This window comes from Hylobates moloch, unplaced genomic scaffold (assembly GCF_009828535.3).
Source record: "Hylobates moloch isolate HMO894 unplaced genomic scaffold, HMol_V3 SCAFFOLD_18, whole genome shotgun sequence".
Classification (NCBI taxonomy): Eukaryota; Metazoa; Chordata; class Mammalia; order Primates; family Hylobatidae; genus Hylobates; species Hylobates moloch.
This window is the reverse complement of record NW_026652293.1, coordinates 16,293,750-16,317,311: the sequence shown is the minus strand read 5'-3', so window position 1 is coordinate 16,317,311 and position 23,562 is coordinate 16,293,750. Positions and strand designations below refer to the sequence as shown.

Genomic DNA, 23,562 nt, shown 5'->3' with positions numbered 1-23,562 from the left:
TGAAGGAACAGGGGAGGGGAGAGGGAGGAAGATGAAGAAAAGAAGAGGAAGAAGAAAAGGGACAGAGACGGAGAGAGGAAGAGAGGGAGAGAGAGACAGGGAGGGAGAGATGGGGAGGGAGAGAGGGAGGGAGGGAGAGAGAGAGAGAGAGAGACAGACGAGATGAGACGAGACGAGACGAGACGAGATGAGATGAGTAGGGTAGGGAGAGAAGCTGATATTCTTCCCTGATTACTTTTTCCATTTCCTAGTTCTAATCCTACCAGAAGCCTAGATATATTCCTGCAATTAGATGTCCTGAAGAATGCTTATATCCTTATAATAAATGGCTTGATATTATTTTATTTAATTTGTGAGTTTGCTAACACTATTAAAACTAAATAATTAAAATCAAGGATTTGGCGATAATTTCAATGTAAACGTACCCTGCTCTGCTTTTATAAATAAACTGTTGGCCACCAATTGGCTATCATTTCAAAGTAGTAACAACTCAACATCAATTCAAAGAAGTAACATTAGTAATGCAAGATAGCATGGACTCTGGAAGCCTTGGGAAAAAAAAATTAAGGGTGAAATGTAGCAGAAAACAATTGCTAGAGGGCCAAAAATTTAGCTCTTTGTTAAATACATATGTGAATCTAAAACTAAAAAATCAAATTTCAATTACAGAAAAAAATGCAAGCAAAATACTAAATTATAATAGATATTAATAGGCAGGGTATGAACTCTTAAAAATTTTGCTATTAAGATATATACAACACAGGCCGGGCTCAGTGGCTCATGCCTGTAATCCCAGCACTTTGGGAGGCTGAGGTGGGCAGATCATGACATCAGTAGATCGAGACCATCTTGGCTAACATGGTGAAACCCCGTCTCTACTAAAAATACAAAAACAAAATTAGTCAGGCGTGGTGGCGGGCGCCTGTAGTCCCAGCTACTTGGGAGGCTGAGGCAGGAGAATGGCGTGAACCCAGGAGGCGGAGCTTTCAGTGAGCTGACATCGCACCACTGCACTCCAGCCTGGGGGACAGAGCAAGACTCCGTTTCAGAGAAAAAAAAAAAAAAAGATATATACAACACACAGATATATTTACCTACTTATATAATGGGACACATAACGAATAAAAAGAAACATATATACTGGGTATACATGTTTCCTGAAACTCAGATATTTATCATTTGAAACCTAAAGATTGTTATTCAGATACTATCAACATTTGCATCACAATTCTAAACATGTACGTTTAACAAATTCCTATAGAGCAAGTATAGAATTCTTAAAGAATAAGCCCTACTCCTCTCAATTCCTGTTACAGTTATTGCTGTCATGTCTACTGTAAACCATAAAATGCTAATCAATGCAGATAACTGAATTAATGATAATACATAGTAGCCCTGAAGACTTAGTATAAGTATACACTGAATGGAACCCATTATTCTATAAGGTTTTCCGTAACCTAATACAATTTTCTCTATCAGAATGTACAGTGTGAGGACTATAGTTAATAATACTGTATTGTATACTAGAAAATTACTAAGAGAATAGATTTTAGGTGTTCTTACTTTGCAAAAAAACAGGTAAGATAATAGATGTATTAATTTGCTTGAGTGTAGTAATCATTTCGTTATGTATATGTATATCAAAACATCATGTTATACACGTTAAACATATATAATAAAAAAAGAAATTGTCTCTAGAAGTTAACAGAAAACAAAAACAGAAATCAGTAACGTATTTTGTAATTACATTATCATAAAAACGCTATGCATGTTAAAGGAAAGAAGGCTTTAAAATTTTTTTTTAGATCTACTTTACAGCACGGTGAATATAATTAATAGAGTACTGTACATTTCAAAATTGCTAAGAGAGTAAATTTCAGATGTTCTTCCCACAAAAAATGTTAAGTATTTGACGTGATGGATATGTTAAGTAGCTTTATTTAATTATTCCACATTACATTCATGAATCATAACATTACTTTAGACCCTATAAATTTATATAATTATAAACCATCAACTTGTAATGAAAAATAAATTAATTAAAATATGAGGAGCTAATAGTAGTTGTCGTAAATTGAAACTGGTATTTAGGAAACGTGTTTCTCCAATATAAATCATTTTTTTTTTACATCATAAAGTATCCTATAGGTAACAAAGATCTCATATTCTTTTTCACAGAAAATCTACTCGCCGCGGTAAAGATAACCTAAATGCTCCAATATTAAGCCAGTAAACATTTTACACCAGTATTTGAGATGTTAAAGCTTGAAAACAGACAAGAATTGAACATATTAGTGGTAGGAAAAAAAACAACAGAAAAATCAATAGCAAATCCATTATTAGTTCACACATTAATAAATGTTCTCCAGTTAACAGCAGTAACAAGAAAAGGTTTCTGACTTCTGGAATAATTATTTTATTGAGGGTTTATTTTAGAACAGACAATCAGTATTGACTATCAGTATGCTACAATTATGTAATTCTAATGTGAAAATATCAGCTTAATAAATGAATAAATCAGAAGGAAATAGTATGTTACAAAAATAGTCCCATGAAGGTAGAGAATTTTTGTGTTTTCCTTTTATATATACCTGGTATCTAGAAAAGTGTCTGGCATATAGTGTTGATGAATGACTGAATTGATGGGATTTTTTTTTTTTTTACAAAGGCCTAGAGTTTCAGTACAGCTTCACTATCCTTTCCCAATCTTCAAGACTGTTGTTACAGTTTGAATTTTGTCCTCTCAAAATCTCATGTTGAAATTTAATTGCCATTGTAATGGTATTAAGAAGTGGGACTTTTAAGAGGTGATTGGGCCATGAGGGTTCCACCCTCTTGGGTGGGATTAGTGCTGTTATAAAAGGGTGAGTTTGGCCCCCTCATCTCTCTTGCCTTTCTGCCTTCCACCATGGGATGACACAGCAAGAAGGGCCTCATAAGGTGCCAGTGCCTTGATCTTGGACTTTCCAGCCTCCAGAACTGTGAGAAATAAACTTCTGTTCTTTACAAATTACCCAGCCTCAGGTATTCTGGTACAGCAGCACAAAATGGGCTCAAAGACAAAGACCCATGGAAGCACCTTATGGCCATGTATACTTCTGTGGTGTCTGGCTATCCAGGAAAGCTAACTGAGCATCAGAGATGCGTTTTCGCCTCCTTCTGCCACTGATCAGTTATGAGACTTATGGCAAGTGTTGTGACCATTCTAGCTATCAACTTTCTCATCTGCAAACCTTGGCAACTGTTATAAATGAAGCTTTGCAGCCACTTCCAGTTCTGTAATTTTGTAGCTAGAGTCCACTCAAGAATTCTTTTTTGAAGCTAGTTTTCTAAGGCCACTTAAGATACAATTTGGTATATACCAATTTTGTTTAGTTAGAGCCTTCATAAATGTACTTATGAAAAAAAAAACCAGAAACACTTATAGCTATGATTCTGAACACTCTGTCACTTGAAACAATATTTTAAGTAGCATCAGCATATAAAAAGAAGCTTTAAATATTTATAGCAAATAAAATAATCTAACTTTAGAAAAGGATAGACTTATAGTAGTTCAGATTAATTTCTATAGACTATTTTAATGGCCAAATACCCATGTATAAGATTGATTTTATTTTTGTAGTAAAGGAATCCTGTGATTTCCAGTTTATCATCAAGCTATTCACACTCTATAAGAATTACACATTCAATTGTCTTTTCCCTCACTGGACTATCAGATCTATGAGGGCATGGGCTAACAAAGCATGTAGAGACTGATATCTGAAACATTTGACTCTCAATCCCCTTGTAGCCTTCCCAGGTTCCACGTACTCCTCCCCTTGACCAATACTGCAGTTTTTCTTATAAGATAAAAAATTAATGGATCCAAATTGTTCCCAAATAATTTATTGGAATTATATAATTTGAGAATGTGGAGGAATGCGGGGTAAACAACCTTACTTACCTGAGCAAGCTTACGCTTTTCTGAGTTTCCTCCCTTTTCATTGTGTAATTTGTAAACTGGTGTATATTGTACAGAACTAGAACAGGTCCCATAATCTTCTTCATTTTCCTACACATGAAAAATGTACCGGCAATAATTATAAAGTACTCCTTTTATTACTAACGTATTAGATTAATAAACAAAGTATCTCATATACATACAAGTAGCAAAATAACACTTCAGCTTTAAGTGTAAAGAATCTATTTAAGAAGAAAGTGCATTTTTCTATAATCAAAATTAATAAATTTAATTAAATAAGGTTAATGATCTTAATTATTTATATTGATAAATTTTATTTAATAAAAATAAATAAAACTCTTTGATTACTTTGAATAATCTGAATAAAATTTATAAAAAGATAATTTGCTATCACTACAATGGAAGATTTAAGTAGTATGTTTTCTCCAAAGGTAAAAATTCAAAACATAACAACTGATAATAAAATCTGCGAAGATACAAATTAAAATAAACACACATATACAGATATTTACATATCTGCAATATTCATAGCTTAAATACATACATAATATTTTGTAAATGAAGAACATTCTTCATTTTAAAGTAACTACTACTGGAATGAGACTATCAAAACAAACGATGGCATTCCTGGGTTACTTCTACACAAAAGATATCTTTTAAAAAAATTCTTAGCATAAAGCAAGAACTTCAATTGTGATATCAAGGCAATTAACTTTATGAAAACATACATCCTGTTAAAACATGTTTGAAGATTTCCATAGTTCTGTGATAAAATATTCAAACAGTAAAGAGATTATTCAGTGAATGCATACAGAATACCAGATAGTTGCCAGAGGGCTTGTTAGAAAAAATACATTCTTGAACAAAGGGCTAAGCGTATTTCAAATGTCATTAAAAACACAAATTTCTAATTTGTAAGTATAAACTTCAAACCAATACAAAAATCAAGGTAAAACGGAAAAAAATGAATATGACATACCTTGTGTTTTAGTTTACTCTTCACTTCCTTTAGTCCCAGCTTTGCATGATTTTTTGCCTAGAAAATGATAATAAATGTGCCTGGCTCAGGATGGTTCCATTACCATTTAAAGAATAAGTATACAAGATCAAATTTAATGACAATTACTAACTATTCATATGATTTAGAAAAAGAACAGATTATAATCTAACACTCTATTTTCAGGGATACACATATCACTTACTATTTTATTACACCTAAATCAGTTGGTAAAACCATTAGTCTCTTCTTTGTATACAAGTATCATACGAAGGCTAACATTTAGACTATTTTGTTTCCTAAACTATAAAGAACACAAAAGGAATAAACCAGATTACTAATGTTAAAACTGTAACAAACTGGAGGAACAGAGAAAGTACATCCCAGCAGCAAATTATTTGGGTAGATGTTTGAACTTGAAGAAACTCTGGCAATTTTACAAAGCTTTATTAAGAGCTTGTACAGGCAGACACAGAATTTTATTAGCAGAGCCATCTTAATGGAATGGTATTTCATATATAGTTTTACTGGTAAAAATTAAAAGTCATTTAACAATTTAAAGCTATCGTCATGTTTCACAGGGAACCCGGCCCCAGCATTTGAGTTTCTCGCATCCTGCTGTGATTCCTGTGGGGTATAACTTAACTAAAGACAACTGGGGGCTTTCATAAAAGCCTTAGCCTTTGTTCCACTAGAAATTCCTACTCACAGTGGCAAAGGTGAAAAACAAGAGAAAAGGAATTCATATTTATTTTGTTTCCTAAATATATGACTGTGTGCTGTGTGCTTAGCATGCATTATCTTAGGTAGTTATCACAACAATTCTGTAAGATTAGTACTACTATGATCACGTTTTAAAATAAGGAAAGTGACTCAGGGAGACTGTAATCTAGCTAACTATCCTCGAATCCACTTGATCACACTAATCTTTTCAGATGCTCTTTAGTATACAGAGTTGAAGCTACTACTGTCAGTCTCTTCCATGGTTCTATAATTCCATAGTGCACTGATTAATTAAAATAATTGTTGTCCTATGTCTTCCTCTGACTTCCTTCAGATTACCTGGAAGACGGGATATAGGTTCTCTCTATCCTTTTCAACTTACCAATTTGAAGCTTAACAAAATGCAAGTATTCTCCAGAGAAATGTTCCAAGCAAATGGCTTTGGTAATAATTTAAAATGGAGACCTAACAAGAAAGATGACTCTGAAAACTATTTAGCCAAATAAAATATGAATTCCACTTTGCTGTTATTCTTAAATTTATACAAGTGTATATGATAACTCTAGTTTTCTTTATGGCCCCCATCAGCATAGGAAAACATATGCATGAAAAGTATAGGAAAAAAATTTTAACCATAAAAATAAGTATAAAAATGTTATAAGAACAGGATGGAATCATTATTTGCTTTGACAAACACATATTCAGTATTTCTGTAGTATGTTCAAAGTGCAGAGCAAAGTGATAGGAAAACAAATATAAAAGTAGGGACAGTATCTCTTACTGTACCTTCATGTTCTGCTATAACTCCAATGATGAGTATAAGGCCTAGTTCATGATAGGCACTCAAATAATTTATTGAATAAATGAGATAGAGGTAAAAACATGATTCCTACTTTTGAAAAATTTACTATCTATAGAAAACCAAGGTAAGTAAATTCTGTTATACCACACAACAGAAATTGCGAGTTTTATTCATAGCGATTTGTGGTCAAAGAAGGAATTTCAATGTACAGATTTCAGAAAATGAGCAGTCTGGAAAAATCAGTTTTAGATACAACTACAAAGGTCACAGAATGACTGACTTACCTGCCCCAAACCTCTTGATTCAGGGATGGTATGATCACAAGATAAATGATAAAAGAGATTAGGTATATTCTAAAGATCTTGATTCACCTGAAATTAATTTAGGGAATAATTCTCCAGAGTAGAATTATTATTATTTTTTTTTCTGAGACAGAGTCTCACTTTGTGGCCCAGGTTGGAGTACGGTGGCACAATCTTGGCTCACTGCAACCTCCACCTCCCAGGCTCCAGCAATTCTCCTGCCTCAGCCTCCCAAGTAGCTGGGACCATAGGAGCATGCCACCATACCTGGGTAATTTTTGTATTTTCAATAGAGATGGGGTTTCACCATGTTGGCCAGGCTGGTCTCAAACTCCTGACCTCAAGCGATCCACCTGCCTTGGCTTCCCAGGTGCTGGGATTATAGGTGTGAGCCACAGCACCCGGCCCAAAGAATAGAATTTTTAATTTGAAAAGATTTTACTTCCTTGCAGAGAAGGGTTCAAAGTAAAATACTCCACTGATTAGAATGATAAATTTTAAAATAATGAATAGGGTTTTGAACATGTTTGCTTCATTGCTGTGCTTTTGTGAAAAATATGAGTGAAATCAAGGCAAGACACATATTTGGCAAAATAATACAACTTCTCTAAGCCTAAAAAAACCCTCAACTGCCTGCTCCAGAAGCAAATGAAGGGCTATTGACTGTGAAACCATTTTTAGAATCTTAAATGAATGTGAGAAACAAGGATCAACACTACTTTGCTTTTTCACATGGTAGTTGTGTGCTATTTCATTGTAAAAAAAAAAAAAAAAATCTTCAAAAACCGCACTTAAACCACCAGAGAGGTTTCCTAGGAAAGCCATAGAACACCAAACAAAACGCAGAGGCTGAGGTTTCTAAGGGAAAATGATAACCTTGTCTTACTTTGGCTTTATGGTTAGGGATCAAATAATTATAATTTTGGGACTGTAGTTTTTAATCAACTCTATAGATTAGCTTCCCTACTATAAAATTTAATATTTGAATGGAATTTTTAAACAGAAAGGGTGGCCACATTCATATCACAATTTTAAGTCAAGGAATAACAGAAGTTCTAAACTTTTATGAAAATATACTATTTTATTATTAATTCAATCACATCAACTCATTAACCGAGAAAAGCTTTTGAAGACAAATTCTTACAAAATCAAAACCCTTGCCTTAAATATTTTTAGAAATATAAAATATCTGACCTATTGAATTTTAAAAAATTTATTGAACACAACCCACTAGCTTCTCTCCTGAGAAGTTACTAGACTAGTATTAAGAGAGAAATGTACACGGACAAAACAAGTGTTGAAACAGAAGGTCCTACAGATACAAAAATACGTATATAAACATTTTTGTGTAGGGTTGAGAAGACAAAAATATGTATATAAACTTTTTTTGTGTAGGGTTCAGAAAAATTTTTTCAGGGGAAATAATGTCTGAACTAAGTCCTATGAAATGAACTGGTGTTGACTAGGTGGATAAAGGCCAAGAAACTGACATTACAATTAATCGGAATGGCTTGAGCAAGAATCAAAGGGCAGAGGAGAGTATCTTACATTCATGAAATGAGGAGTAGCTAAGTATCTTCAGAGATATGGAACGTTCTGAGGAGTAGGGGGAAAAGGAACTAGACATGAAGGGTTGGGTTTTGAAGGGTCTTAATTGTCATATTAAAGAGTTTTTTTTACTTTATCATTTATTATTTACTTTATTATTCTTACTATTATTCCCGTTATTTTTTTCTGCAAGTCTTACAGCAGCAGTGTCCAATCTTTTGGCTTCCTTGGGCCACATTAGAGGAAGAAGAATTGTCTTGAGCCACACATAAAATACACTAACATTAACAAAAGATGATAAGCTAAAAAAAAAAAAAAAGAAGAAGAAGAAGAAGAAAAATTCCAAGAAAAATCTTGGAAAGTTTTAAGAAAGTTTAAGAATTTCTGTTGGGGCTGGGTGCAGTGGCTCACACCTATAATCCCAGCACTTTGAGAGGCCGAGGCAGGCAGATCACTTGAGGTCAGGGGTTTGAGACCAGCCTGGCCAACATGATGAAACCCCGTTTCTACTAAGAATACAAAAATCAGCCAGGCGTGGTGGTGGGTGCCTGTAATCCCAGCTACTTGAACCTGGAAGGCGGAGGTTACAGTGAGCCGAGATCGTGCCACTGCACTCCAGCCTAGGTGACAGAGCAAGACTTCATCTCAAAAAAAAAAAAAAAAAAAGAATTTGTGTTAGGCCACATTCAAAGCTATCCTAGGTCGCATGCAGCCCACAGGCCATGGGTTGGACAAGCTTGCCTTGGAGACTCACTGAAGAATGTTAATAAACAGTCAATGCATCTTTGAGGGAAAAGATCTCGCTATATTTTTCTTTTTTTTTTTTTCCACTTGAGCCACAAGTACACAGCAAGAATATAAAATGTTGTTAAATGAAATAATGACATTTTACAAAATGGCACCCCATCAAGAACTGTTTCAATTTGCTGCACAACTTTGTTGGTAGCTTTGAAATAAAATGAGAACCATTTTTAGATTATATAAAAGAAACTACCCTCTGCATGCAATGTTACAATTTTAACAATTGAATTTGCTTTGGTCAATATTAATCCTAAATTTTTTTTAGGTTTATTTAAAAGAAAAATAGAAAATATTCAGAATTTATATGTCTATCGTCTAGGAAAATGTTTTATAATTTCATAAATAGGATTTTTAAATATCAAAAAAACTTACAAATTTATATGCTGTCCGTACAGCAGGGGTTGCTTTGGTCATTGCTGTGTTGAACAGTGCACCTCCCTTCTGCAAAAGAAAAACAGAAACATATTTCCAGAAACTTTTAGCCAAAATGTCCTGAAAACAAAGTATTATAGTAAATTGTATAAAAAAAGAAAGAGTTTTACTCACAACTTAAAGACCTATACAAATTATTTCACGTTCAGTGTTTTCAAGTTTCTATGTACTATAATTTCAAACAAAATGTACCCTTTCCATTTTGTTCTTTAGCTGATATAATACATCACTTTAAAGATCATTTCTTCCTTGAAGCTTAGGTAGACTTGAGCAATATGACTAGCAATTTGAATATATTTAAAGCTTAATAAGAAAGAAATACAAGTTTATCAGCTGTTTTAATATCGGGCAAATAAAGTCTCAGTCTGGGGGAGAAAGTTTCATATTTAAAAATCATATTAACAAAACTACATTACCACAAATTATAAAATTGCCATCAAATCCTACTAACCCACCTAATTTCTTCTTCTGGAAAATAATATAAGAAAAACAAAATTCGGTAGTAAAATCTTGCTTTTCAAAATGAGCCATTTATCTTTGGACCAAAACTTTCCATTTAAAAATTATCTTGGCCGGGCGCGGTGGCTCACGCTTGTAATCCCAGCACTTTGGGAGGCCGAGGCGGGCGGATCACGAGGTCAGGAGATCGAGACCACGGTGAAACCCCGTCTCTACTAAAAATACAAAAAAATTAGCCGGGCGTGGTGGCGGGCGCCTGTAGTCCCAGCTACTCGGAGAGGCTGAGGCAGGAGAAGGGCATGAACCTGGGAGGCAGAGCTTGCAGTGAGCCGAGATCACGCCACTGCACTCCAGCCTGGGCGACAGAGCGAGACTCTGTCTCAAAAAAAAAAAACAAACAAAAAAAAATTATCTTAATGAGTATCAACAAACTATAAACATAAAATAAGAATATTTAAAATGTGACAAAATATACAAACATTTCAAATATTTCAAATAAACAGCATAAGTATAAACAGTATACTTTTGCTGAACATTTCTCCATTTATATTAGAGTGAAAGAATAACATTTGAAAGCTTATGATTACCTTGACTGTATGCACCCATTGTTGATATGACCTCGGGTTCCCTGGAATATATAAAAATGAGATGCCAGGAATAGTTGATCAAAAATAAATCTGTAAACTGAAATGTATCAAGAACTAGCATTTGAACAATTTTTAGTAGGCAAATTTTATATGCAATGTTGTAAAAGAAGCAATAAAGGCTATGACATCATAAGAACTAATAAATTGCTCTAATTCTTAGGAATAGAGTAATTCGCAATTTTAGGAATAACAGAGAATCACTTTTTCTTCATCCATATATGAAGCTAACAGTGTTCAATCTTCTTTCACTTTAATATTAGCCTCAGAGGAGAAAATATAACCAACCTCTCTTTTGAAATCCAAAATTCTTATGTTTTTCAAACTGATTTTTCAATGTTTAACATCTATGTTGTTTTGTAAACTTTGCTTCCTTTACACACAATTGGGTTTATTTGTTTTGTTTGTTTGTTTTTAAAATAATATTTCATGTACATAGGGAACTTTTAAAAAACTAGAAGAAAATTTAGAAATGCAAAGAACCTTGGCAACAAAAAAGCATTCTTCTACAGCTGCTAAATTAACAGAGATTAGTAGCTAACTTTATTTTAAGGTAAACTTGCAGTTTTAGTTTTGAAAATATCCTCTAGTAAATCTGTAAGTTAGAAAACTATTACCCAAGGAAATGTGAAGCAAATGCAGCTTTTAGGTTATAGGCTGACATGATTATGAAAAAGCTCAAGCGCTAAGAAAAGTAGTTCTAATAAAATCTGGCGATCAACATATCTGGTTCCAAACTGATAAATAATTTAGTCAATAAGATGATATCAGAAGATAAAAAAAGAAATACATATACAACTTATCTAATCTTTCCCATCAACTGATCTCAGTTAGATTTCAGCTACCTTCTTGTTTAAAAGCTTAAATACTCCCTAAGTCACAGGGGTAAAAAGTCACAGTAAAAAAACAAAATCCGAGGCCTGGTGTGGTGGCTCCCACCTATAGTGCCAGCTACTTGAAAGGCTGTGGCCAGGGCACTGTTTGAGCCCAGGAGTTCAAGGTTGCAGTGTGCTAAGATTATGCCACTGCACTCCAGCCTGGGAGACAGGGCAAACCCCATCTCTTTTTTTTTTAAAGTCCCAGTGGCTACTCAGACCCTATCCAGTACAAAGAACTCCTAAAACATACCGTTCTCCTCTACTCTGTGGCTGTGGATTTTAAAAGATGTATCACCTTGCTCTTAGAAAATACAGACAAAATGATCTCAGCCCCAAAATTTCTTTCTAGCTGTTATCTTTGCATCCCTAATCAACATCAGGCAAGAAGTGTCCAGCTCTGGATTCACTTCTATATTTAAAATCTTACTCTAATTTAAAAGAAATATCAAAAAACAATTTTTATTCTGAAAAACATCTCTGACTACTCAGAACACAGCATTGTACCTTTTCTGGAGGATGAAATATGAAGACAAAATTTTTTTTCTTAACTTGTGAAATAACTACAGCAAAATGTAACCACCTAAAATAACCTTTGTAACAATAAGTTGCCCTGTTTAAAAGGTATGAGTTTCAGGTGGTATCTGGCTTGACTAAACTTTTAAAAGTATATTTCCCTTGTAAAATAATAAAACATTCCAAGTTATTCTACCAATTTATTTCTCAAAGAGATTTTTTAAACAACAACAAAAAACCCCCGCAGATCTTTATTCATCCAGATTATTCATATGTGTTTCTTTCTGTATTAAAAAGCTCTCATCAGTTCATATACTTTTTACTTCTCTACTAAAAATGGTTAAGTGGAAATCACATATTTAAGACTTTGTTATTATTCACAGTATTCTGGAAAGTGTTTTAATTATTTTCCCAAAATGAATGTAAGAAAGTGGAAGAAGAAACACCAGTTTAGCATTCTGTAACCTTTGTCAATCCAGAAAAAAAATTTTTTAAACCTCTGAACCACAAAGAAACTAGCTATCATAAAAGTTTCAAACTACTGTAGAAAGGTTAGGGTCTTATTTAGAACTATGAGGAATAAAAAAGCTAATTTTCAGCTCTGTACAAGTCATCGCATGTTTTTATCTACATTATTTGAACTGTCTTTTTCTACTGTAAAATAGGCAAACAGTGCCATAAGCAGTCAGTTCAATGAGAAGGAAGTGGGCTTTGGAGTCCAATGGACCTTTGGAGCTCAGGCCTACTCTATCTTTGTGAAGGATGTGATTTGGGATGAGGTCCTTAACTTGACTGAGCATCAGGTTCTTCACTCATCAAATAAGCATAATAGTCATTGTCCTTCAGGATTATTGCGAGGATGAAAGATAACGATTAAACAATGTTTAGTATGGTACATAGTATATTGAAGAAATATCATAAATGATCGTTATTATTATAAATAATTTGCCAAAATAGAAAACTGAGGTTCTATGATGACTTATTATTCAGCCATGTTCTCAAGGCTAGCAACTGAAAAAGAATAAGAATCTAGGAATTTAATCCCCGGTTCATTATTCCTTCAACTCTGAAAAACTCCCTCTAAGACTGCTAAATAAAATGTGATTAAAAGTTAAGTTATACAGAGTTTCCTCTGTATCACACCCAAAGCAATTATATTTGAAAGGGAAAGGGGCTGCTCAAGGCTAATACCCTGAAAAAGAAGGTTAATAGAGAGAATTACCAGTAATAATCTAAAATTTCATAGTATAGGGGCAAAGAAGAAGTCCCTTGCTTCGATGTTAGGAAAACATGGTACAATTTAGGTAGATTCCTATTTTAAAAGTTTTAAGGGCTAATTGTGCCTTTAAATTTTAGTGCTTTAATGATTTAAGGTTCCTATTTCCACAGTATTTATGAGAAAAGCACATTATTCTTTGGTAGCTGTTATTCTTCTAAAAATTAATTTGAATGCTAAAGAAATCCCTAAGAATCCTTCTTTTAAAATAACTGGATTATGGCAATAATAGGCATTACTGAGGAAATTCTTAACATTATTTTTGTTAATAAAACAAGTGATTTTCTCACACTCGAGGACAAAATATCTATTTCTCATTTATGGCAAGACTTTCTCTTCAAATGTACTTGCTTAAATTCCAGTAATTTGTACTTATTTATCTCAAAACATAAATTGGTCTAAATTGTTCAACAAGGCCAGAAAAATGCCACTAAACTGATATTACCTATCACTTCTTCAAATTCCTTTGATACCTTAGTCAGTAAAACTAAATAAGAATGGAAAAATAAATAAATGAACAAATAAAAGACTCATCAGATTATACGTGTAAACTAAGGAAGAAACACATGCTAGTGATAGAGAGTAACCACACACTCCTCATAAAATGACTCTGAAAATATTTCTCCTATTTAAAGTTGATGTAGATGTAAAAACTAGTTTCATTTTAAATGAAAAAAAAGTATTTAAAGAAAGAATATGTTCTTAACTACTCAATATTCCTTACCTGCTTTTTCACAGACCAACACTGTGTTTATTTAAATGCATCCTTTGTTCTACTCCTGTCCTGTTTTATTATCTTTTAAACTCCATGGTTACTCTTCCCTTCACACATTCCTTTTAAGTTAAGTTAAAATTTTCCTTTTAAGTTAAGGTCGAAGATTTTGCAAGGGTCTCATGAAGGAATAAGGTGTGACGTGGATTTCCTTAATAGTCCTCATGAGGGCTCACAGGGCAGAGGCAGTTTTTGAAAAAATGCATGTATTCACAGATTCTTTAACCATACAGTTCTAGATTCAAATGTGAAACTAGATGTTCCTTATCTGACTGTCCTGCACTGTATATTTTTAATCAGAGCCACAATAATGATAAAGCTCCATCATATTCATATTCATTTTATCATAACCATCGGCATTAACAAAAATAGTGCATAAACTACTACTGCAATGATAAAGAGGAGAAAATAGATGTTTCTCTGAAATTTCCTAATTATTGTTGCTTAAAGGAACATAATTTTTTCTTAATTTTAGTTAATGTTAATTTCTGCCACGGTGGTCTTTCTAGGACTTCATGTGTAAAAAATCTACAAGAAATTCAAAAGAGATGAGAATTTTGCTTTGATTCAATCAGAGTAGGAAAGGGTTAAGTATTACTCTTGTTTACTGAATGTTTTTGCATTAAGAAAATCTACTGTAAAAAACAGTATATCTTTGAAGCCACACAGACACATGTGGAATTGAGACTTCTGGCCACTACTGGCTGTGTGACCTTGAGTAAATTATTGAGCTGAATACTCAATAAAAATGAGGTAATGAAAGTGCCTCCTTGGCTGGATTAAGAAAATGTGGCACATATACACCATGGAATACTATGCAGCCATAAAAAATGATGAGTTCATGTCCTTTGTAGGGACATGGATGAAGCTGGAAACCATTGTTCTCAGCAAAGTATCGCAAGGACAAAAAACCAAACACCGCATGTTCTCACTTATAGGTGGGAATTGAACAATGAGAACACATGGACACAGGAAGGGGAATGTCACACACTGAGGCCTGTTGTGGGGTGGGGGGAGCGGGGAGGGATAGCATTAGGAGATATACCTAATGTTAAATGACGAGTCACTGGGTGCAGCACACCAACATGGCACATGTATACATATGTAACCAACCTGCACGTGTACCCTAAAACTTAAAGTATAATACAAAAAAAAAAAAAAAAAAGGAAAGTACCTCCTTGGGTGTTGTGAGGATTAAATGAGATAATATTTGTAGAGCTCTTGGGAAAGTTTCTGCCACATATTAGTGCTCAATAAATATGAGCAATTATTATATTACTATTATGAGAGAAACAACAAAGTTAGATCAGTTTACTTCTTTGAAGAATAGGTTAATTTCATGATATCAATATATTATTCTTTCTCACAAGGGTAATGTGAATGACATATGTTTGGAACTGACCTCTAGGAACCATTTTATGGTTACACACACACCCTAGATAGATGGATATCTTCTAATTAATAGTTAGAACACTGCTCATTTTTATTGTATTAGTCATCTTTTTATTTCAAATCCTAACACATTTTGCTTTATTTTCATCTACAAAAAAAGTTTATGTATAAAATAACATAACATAGAATAATTTAAAAATAATGCTTGACAGGCACAAATTTCTAAGGGACTTTCTTGCTGTACTCACTGGAATAAATATTTGTCAAATTAGGCTTTCCTTTTAGATAAGTACTGGCTCTTTCAAATTAAAATAAGAGTTCAAAACCTTTTCATTTTAATAAAGAACAACAAAGTAGTGGGCATTAAGTTATATTGAAAATGCAGCAGTTTCTAAGTCAGATACTAATCGGTAATCATATTCTCCTAATCTTTTTTAAACAATAAGGCTTTTTGTGAAAAATTTTAGTGGGCCCTCCCACCAGAAAAGCCACCTATCTCTACTCTATTACAGAAGTACCTGGACCAATGGTTAAGACTACAGAATTTAACTGTACAAAAGGATCATAGTTCTAGCCTCTTATTGTCACAAAATGTCATCTTCAATTCTATAAAAGCTGCTAGCCCCACAGGTCATAAAGATAATGAGACAGCAGTTATGCAAATACTGAATAGATGCCTTAAGCAACTTGTCCATGAGCTGACAAAATTTTGCTTGTCTGAGTTGAGAAGTAAAAAAGTGTTATTTTAACACAAAAGTTCCATTGAAGCGAAATTTTTACTCATGAACTGAAGGAAGCAAGGAGCTGAATGATTCCACATTCAGCTTACTTGCTGAGTCAAGCAAACTAACTTTTCCCCAAGCTAAATGCTTTCAATGAAATGCTATACTTACATCAGATGAAGGTCCACAACTACTGAGTTCATTTGTACCTCCTTTAATGAACCAATTATTTCAATGGTTTCTATATTTTCATGGTGGGAAAATGAATCTTAAAAATAACGTTAAATTTTGTGAAATGTGTAGATGAGTACCTATTATGTTTTGTCTTTTCATGTTTCATTTCTGAATTCCAGCATCTACTTATTTACAGACTGAAATTTTTTTCCCTCAAAACAAACATACAAAGAAGTTTAAAAAATGCTATTATACCAGGCCAAAATTTAACACACTAAGATACAGAATACAGGGATTTTTGTTTATTTAGTACACCTAATATTTAGAACAGTGCCTAATACATTGTAAGCACTCAGCAAATACTCAACGAATAAACAGGACATTTCAAGGACTCAAGCAAAATGCGCTGCAAGTCAAGACTATACACCACAACAATCATGCAAAAATATCAGTTTATAAATTATTAATTGCCTAGATAATCATAACAGTATTTGAACATTTACACTAGAAGGATTAATTGTACTTATGGAATGGTAAACTGGAAACTTTCCTAATGCTGCAGTGATCTATAAAGTAAAAAAGGTAAAGACATCTGTATAATAATAGTAGTTACTTAAATATGTATAAAGAATTTTGGTGTTCAGACCCTTCTTTTTGGATTGTATTACCAGTCATAACCTCAGTTCTTAAATTCATACTCAGTAATAACCATCACTAGTAGTTTTCTAGCAGAGAATACTACTATTCGGAAGGAAAGACAGGAAGATATGAGTTGACTGGATTTCTGTATTACTAACTTCCAGCAATATTAAGAGATTATCCAGGCCAACAGCGACCAATTCATGAGGCCAACTTAATGCCTTGAGTAACAGATATCAGGCAAAATAAGCTAATTTCATAGCTTTTATAAGACGGAAAATGTATTTAAGACATTACATATTTAGGAGAAAATCATTAGTTGTTTATGAAATAGGTTTTATCAGACACAAGTGCAAAGACCAAGATAATTGTTATTGAGAAAATGGATAATCATATTGTAACTTGTCTTTACCTCCACAAAAGCCACCTGAAGTGATCTCTTCTTCAAATACATCAGAGAAACCCCTTCCTGCATTTAGTTTTGCCAGTCGACCATCGATAAACTAGAATTAAAAAGTGTCAAACAAAATGTATCAAAATGTTATACAATAAAATGTTAATTTTTCATTTTATAAGGTTAGATTTTTACTCACATCAAAAACATTAATAACAGACTTGTATAAATTACACATATATGGTGTATATATACACACACACGAAAATTCTCAAACCACGGAAAGAACAGGTGCTCAGTAAACAGCAACTAATTAATTAAATTGCAAATGTACAGCAAAGAGTCTAACTCTAACTTATTAGCAAAAAATAGCAAAGTGTAGTAGTAAAGATCATAGGCTCTGGATAGGTTGCTCAATGCACAATCTCTGCAGAGGAGTTTGTACAAAGGTACTGTTGCCTTGCCAAGCCATTTACCCATGGGGCTCTGTCTTCCCCAGCCAGGCCTGTTTTCCCAGTACCTGCCTCATGGTGCTGCTGCAAACAACAAATTAGATTAATCTAGGAAATGTGACACAGCAAGTATCTGTGAGATGTTAGACATTATCTGTTTTCAGCGTATTAACTTCATTCAGTAAAATAAAACATTACTTGTCTAAACTATTATATTCTAAAGCATAATAGAGTACCAAATAATTTTAACCATTTACAATAAAATCAATACAGCTTTCACAGTTCCTGGCATACATTCTCACTGAATGACAAGAATTATGATTATTAAGTTAAATACAGTTGAGGTAAATGCATATTGACTTGACATGCATGAGGTTATTTTAGGCAATATTTTTCAGTGTTCTTAAAAAAGAGGTTGGAGGAGTAGGAAACTGAAACTATCAAAAGCACCCGAAGATCTTTTTCAAAGTGCAGAAATCCAGATATCCTGGAGACTATCTTCCATTGCCTGTTCTGCTCCAGTCCTTACCTGTTCCAACATACATAGCATGTCAGAATCTCATGGTATTAATGCTGCATTTGAAAAGTATCCTGGGTATTTTTATATGACCAACCCAAGGTGAAAATCAATGATTATACACACACACACACACACACACACACACTACTGGCACTTGGTTACCTTTTATTTTGTTGATTTGTGGCACCTAGAATTTGATATGTTGTGGTTTACTCCATCCATAATTATGATGAAGTATCTTGATAACATAGGAAAGATTTACATGCTTTTTGCAAGGAGGACTTGAAGATGGATTAAAATGTTGAGCTGCATCCAAAAACTAACTAATCCTGACCATAATTTTTTACCCTAGAAATTTAAATTTTACCTGAACTAATAAAGTAGCTGGTATTTAAAAAGAAAAACTCAGATACTTCCCTGGTTTTCTATTTGAACGGTTAATGAACAAAACTAATAGAGATGAGTTGTGTAGGACAATACAATATTCCTCAGCAGCAATTTAAGATAATTAATAGGCTGGGCATGGTGCCTCAGGCCTGTAATACCAGCATTTTGGGAGGCCGAGGCAGAGGGATCACAAGGTCAAGAGATCGAGACCATCCTAGCCAACATGGTGAAACTCCATCTCTACTAAAAAATACAAAAAATATTAGCTGGACGTGGTGGCGCACGCCTTTAGTCCCAGCTACTTGGGTGGCTGAGGCAGGAGAATCGCTTGAACCCAGGAGGTGGAGGTTGTAGTGAGCCGAGATTGCACCATTGCACTCCAGCCTGGCAACAGAGCAAGATTCCATCTCAAAAAATAAAATAAAACAAAATAAAAAAGGAGGGGGGGAAGATAATTAATAGCAGTAAGTCACACCAGTTATAAGACTTTGATACAAAAATCTCTTACAGAAAAAATTAAGAAAGAATAGAAAATGAATCAACAGATTCACGTTCAAAATGTGGTTTACCCAGACCAAGGGAACAGAGGAGAGACACCTGAAATAAAGCTGCACACCTACAACCAACTGATCTTTAACAAAATTGACAAAAATAAGTAATGCGGAAAGACACCCTATTCACAATATATGTGCCAGGAAAACTGGCTAACCATATGCAGAAGAATGAAACTGGAGTCTTACATCTCAAGATATAAAAAAAATTAACTCAAGGTGAATTAAAGACTTAAATGTAAGACCTCAAACTAAAAACCTTTCTTCCTAGAAGAAAACCTAGGAAATACCCTTCCAGACACTTGCCTAGGCAAATAACCTATGACTAAGTCTTCAGAAGTAAATGTAACAAAACCAAAAATTGAAAATTGGGGCCCAATTAAACTAAAGAGCTTCTGCACAGCAAAAGAAACTATCAATGGAGTAAACAGACAATCTACAGAATGGGAGAAAATACTGGCAAACTATGCATCCAACAAAGGACTAATATCCAGAATCTATAAGAAACTTAAACCAACAAGAAAAAAACAAGTAACTCCATTAAAACTTGGGCAAAGGACATGAACAGACACTGCTCAAAAGAAGATTTAAGTGGCCAACAAACATATGAAAGAATGCTCAACATCACTAATCAGAGAGATGCAAATCAAAACCACAATGAGATACCACCTCACACCAGTCAGAATGACTATTATTAAAAGGTCAAAAAGTAACAGATTTTAACAAGTTTGTGGAGAAAGGGAACACTTATACACTGCCGGTGAGAGTGCAAATTAGTTCAGGCCCTGTGAAAAGCAGCTTGGACATTTCTCAAGGAACTAAAAATAGAATTACCATTCGATGCAGCAATCCCCATATTGGGTATATAGCCAAAGGAAAATAAATAATTCCTCCAAAAAGACACCTGCATTTGTATGTTTATCCCAGCACTATTCACATAGCAAAGACATGGATTCAACCCAGGTGCCTTTTACCAGCAGACTGGATAAAGAAAATGTGGTACATATACACCATGGAATACTTTGCAGCCATAAAAAAGAATGAAATCATGTCATTTGCAACCAATAAATGATGCTGGAGGCCATTATCTTAAGCAAATCCATGCAGAAATAAAATCAAATACTGTAAGTTTTCACTTAAAAGTGGGAAGTAAACATTGGGTATACAGGGTCACAAAGATGGGAACTATAAACACTGGAGAGTCCAAATTGTGGGGAAAGGTGGGAGTGGGGCAGAGGTTGAAAAACTACCTATTGGGTATTACGTTCATTATCTGGGATATGGGATTATTAGAAGCCCAAACCTCAGCATCATGCAACATACCCATGTACGAAACCTACATATGTACCTCTGAGCCTAAAATAATGAATGAATGAAAACAACTATTAATGGAAAAATGTGGTTTAATCATCCTTTTATCATCATCTAATGCTTTTGAGTGAAACTGTGGTAAGATAGGTTTAAATAAACATAGCCTAAAATAATGGAATCTTAGATTTTTTAGAGCATGAGTTGTTCTCACAAAACTTAGAACTATTTGAGGACAGGGACCATACATTACCCATTTTCACATCTTCATTATGCTTGGCATACAAAAGGTTTCCTATAGTATAAATTAACATGGAGTGTGGAGTATCAAAGGCCTGCATCACAACTTGGCCACTTACTAGTTTTATGATCTTGGGCCACTTGTCACCTCTAAGACTATTTCTCCTTCTGTAAAATGGGAGTAATAAAAATACCTTATGGGGTATTGCAAGAGCTAATTAAAATAATACAAAGTGTCTGCATTATGTGCACCCAATAAGTGCTAAATAATAAAGTCCACTTTCCCCAGTACCACCACCTTTTCTATCTCTGTCAAATTTTTATGAGCTTCCCGAAGCTCCCAAAGACAGGAAGGATCACTGTCTTTCTCATGTATGCAACACCTGGCAGAATACCTGCCATAAAGTTTGAACTAAGTAAATGTTGTGGAAAGACTGAAGTACATGCTGAAGTTCATATACTTTTACCCAGTTTTAAAGTTAAATAATTATAATGCATAGAACTAATTCATTTCATTCTATCTTGATCTCAAAGCTAGGAACTTATACTGTTGCCATCTTTGCTACACATAATGGTAATTTTTAAATAAGGTGGCTTAAAATGCATGCAAAATTTGACTTGCACACATTTGTAACACCGCATTATGAATCAAAGTGATCTAATTTGATGGACTAGTTATAATTTTTTAAAAAATAAAGTGAAAGCAAAATGATAAAGTGAAAGTAATACATTACTGACAAATAGAACAAACTAAGACATCCTTTTAAAGGACTTAATTTGCTCTAAAAGATTAAGACTAGAAGACTTGCTAAAAGGTTTTCATTTTTGTGTTTACTGGAAATAATCCATCCATTTCAGAAATAAGTGGAACAGTTCAAGTCTAAAAAGCGATAAATCCCAAAACTATTTACTGATTATGCATTTTTGAGTATGAGTAACTACTTTGTCTTACTAACCTAGTGATTTGAGCCAATAGAAATTAATCACTTAGTAAAATGACACGTGTTATCACTGACTTTGCAAACAATCCTGTCAGTGGCAGACACCAATGTACACAATGAGTGAAAATGTTTGTTCTTATAACAAAAGATTGATTTCATGCATATACATACATATATTACATATAGATGCATATAAATAGACATCCAGGAATAAACTGAAAAGCGTTATTAATGAGAAGAATGCTGAATTTAACAGTTTTTCAAACACCTTTTTCTATTTTTATTCAATAACAGCTATTTTTCCCCCAAGTGGAGTTGGTTCATGGTTATACCACGTTAATAACTCGGGAGCATTTCATAATAAGTAAAAGAGATAAGAACATTTTTAGTTACTGATGCGGAGAAATAATTTTGAACTAATAAAAATCATCTCTGTTGGAAAAGCTGTGACTCTATAATGTGCTATCACATGTTGCCTGATAAACAGTTACCTATTTCATTTAGTAAACACATATCTACTGGTAATTGGAAGACATAAGTTTTAAAAGAATTAGTTTGTTGTTACAAGTAATGACAAATAACATTGTTAATAACAATAAAATTGACATAGATATAACATAAAATTAGGTTGCAAGTAGATTTTTAAAAGAACTTAAGAATTTGCTTTAAGATGATGCTTTTATATAAATCTTAATTTTTTTATTCCAAAAGAAAAAAATTAAAATCTAGATCTAAACATGTTAATTAATCACGCCAAAACATAAATAACATAACTGGAAATCTTACAAAAATTCATAGATGTTATCCCATAGCATGGATTCCATAATTTCATAAATTATAGATAAAATTGATTTAAATAATAATATATGTAATTCTCAAAATCAATGAATTATTCCCTCTAAATCATCAACAATTGCAAGAATCAGATTTTGTTAATCTTTATGACATGATCTTTTTGCTTTTGGAGATGACAAGGATTTTAGGAGCTATGAGCCAGGAGCCATGGACAAAAACAAATATACATGTTACATAACACCAGAGGCCACCCCCTAGTTTTCAATCACGGGTCCGTTACATCAAAATAATATACATAGAATCATTAATAATTAGTCCAGTCCATTATACTGTAGGAATGCCTCCCAGGGTGAGGGCACTCAGGTTTGCAGGTTTCCTTTCAACCTTGCTTATGACATGATCTTAAAGTACTGTGACAGGTTACAAGATAAATATTTTCAAGCAGCAAAACTGCTTCTGGCTCTTCTTTTTGATATTGATGTCACTAAGGTTTTTTAAAGTGTTTTTATCTTCAAATAGCCACCTAATACAACATTGAGTCAATTTAAAGAAATTATCTGTTGCTTCAAATATACTTCAGTAAGTAATACTGTTAAATGAAAATTAACATTCACTATTCAAATTCATTTTTTAAATACAATTAAATATAAAATGAATGTTTCAAATATGTAATATAAAGAATAGACTCCATAGGAGGCTTCTTTCCAAAAAATATAAAGAATATGTTTTGATCAAAGTCACAGATTACACTTCAATATAGCTGCCAGTAAACTGATAGGAATGTATATGTCCTCTAAGAGATAAGTCATATACCTTTTACAATTCTTTAATTATTTACAAGTCAGTGTATTTCCAGCATTGAATCTAAAAATCCTAAAACAAGTTATGCTATTATCAGTGTTCTAATTCCCTTAGTGGTCTAGACACGTTATATAAATA

At 33.5% G+C, this 23,562-nt stretch overlaps 1 protein-coding gene across 4 annotated transcripts in view; it reads right to left on the bottom strand.

Annotated features, from left to right (window-relative positions):
• Positions 1–23,562, bottom strand: part of DENND1B (DENN domain containing 1B) — a 269,661-nt gene that overhangs the window by 28,289 nt on the left and 217,810 nt on the right. For 3 of the 4 annotated variants that reach the window (XM_058430627.1, XM_058430629.1, XM_058430628.1), the window contains 5 exons: positions 17,448–17,538; positions 10,613–10,653; positions 9,507–9,575; positions 4,941–4,997; positions 3,944–4,051 (listed from right to left, as the gene is read on the bottom strand). In XM_058430627.1, the coding sequence (XP_058286610.1) occupies positions 3,944–4,051; positions 4,941–4,997; positions 9,507–9,575; positions 10,613–10,653; positions 17,448–17,538 (366 nt within the window). Of the gene's footprint in view, positions 1–3,943; positions 4,052–4,940; positions 4,998–9,506; positions 9,576–10,612; positions 10,654–17,406; positions 17,539–23,562 lie in introns of those variants that run through there. The other variant, XM_058430630.1, reaches the window with a different exon arrangement.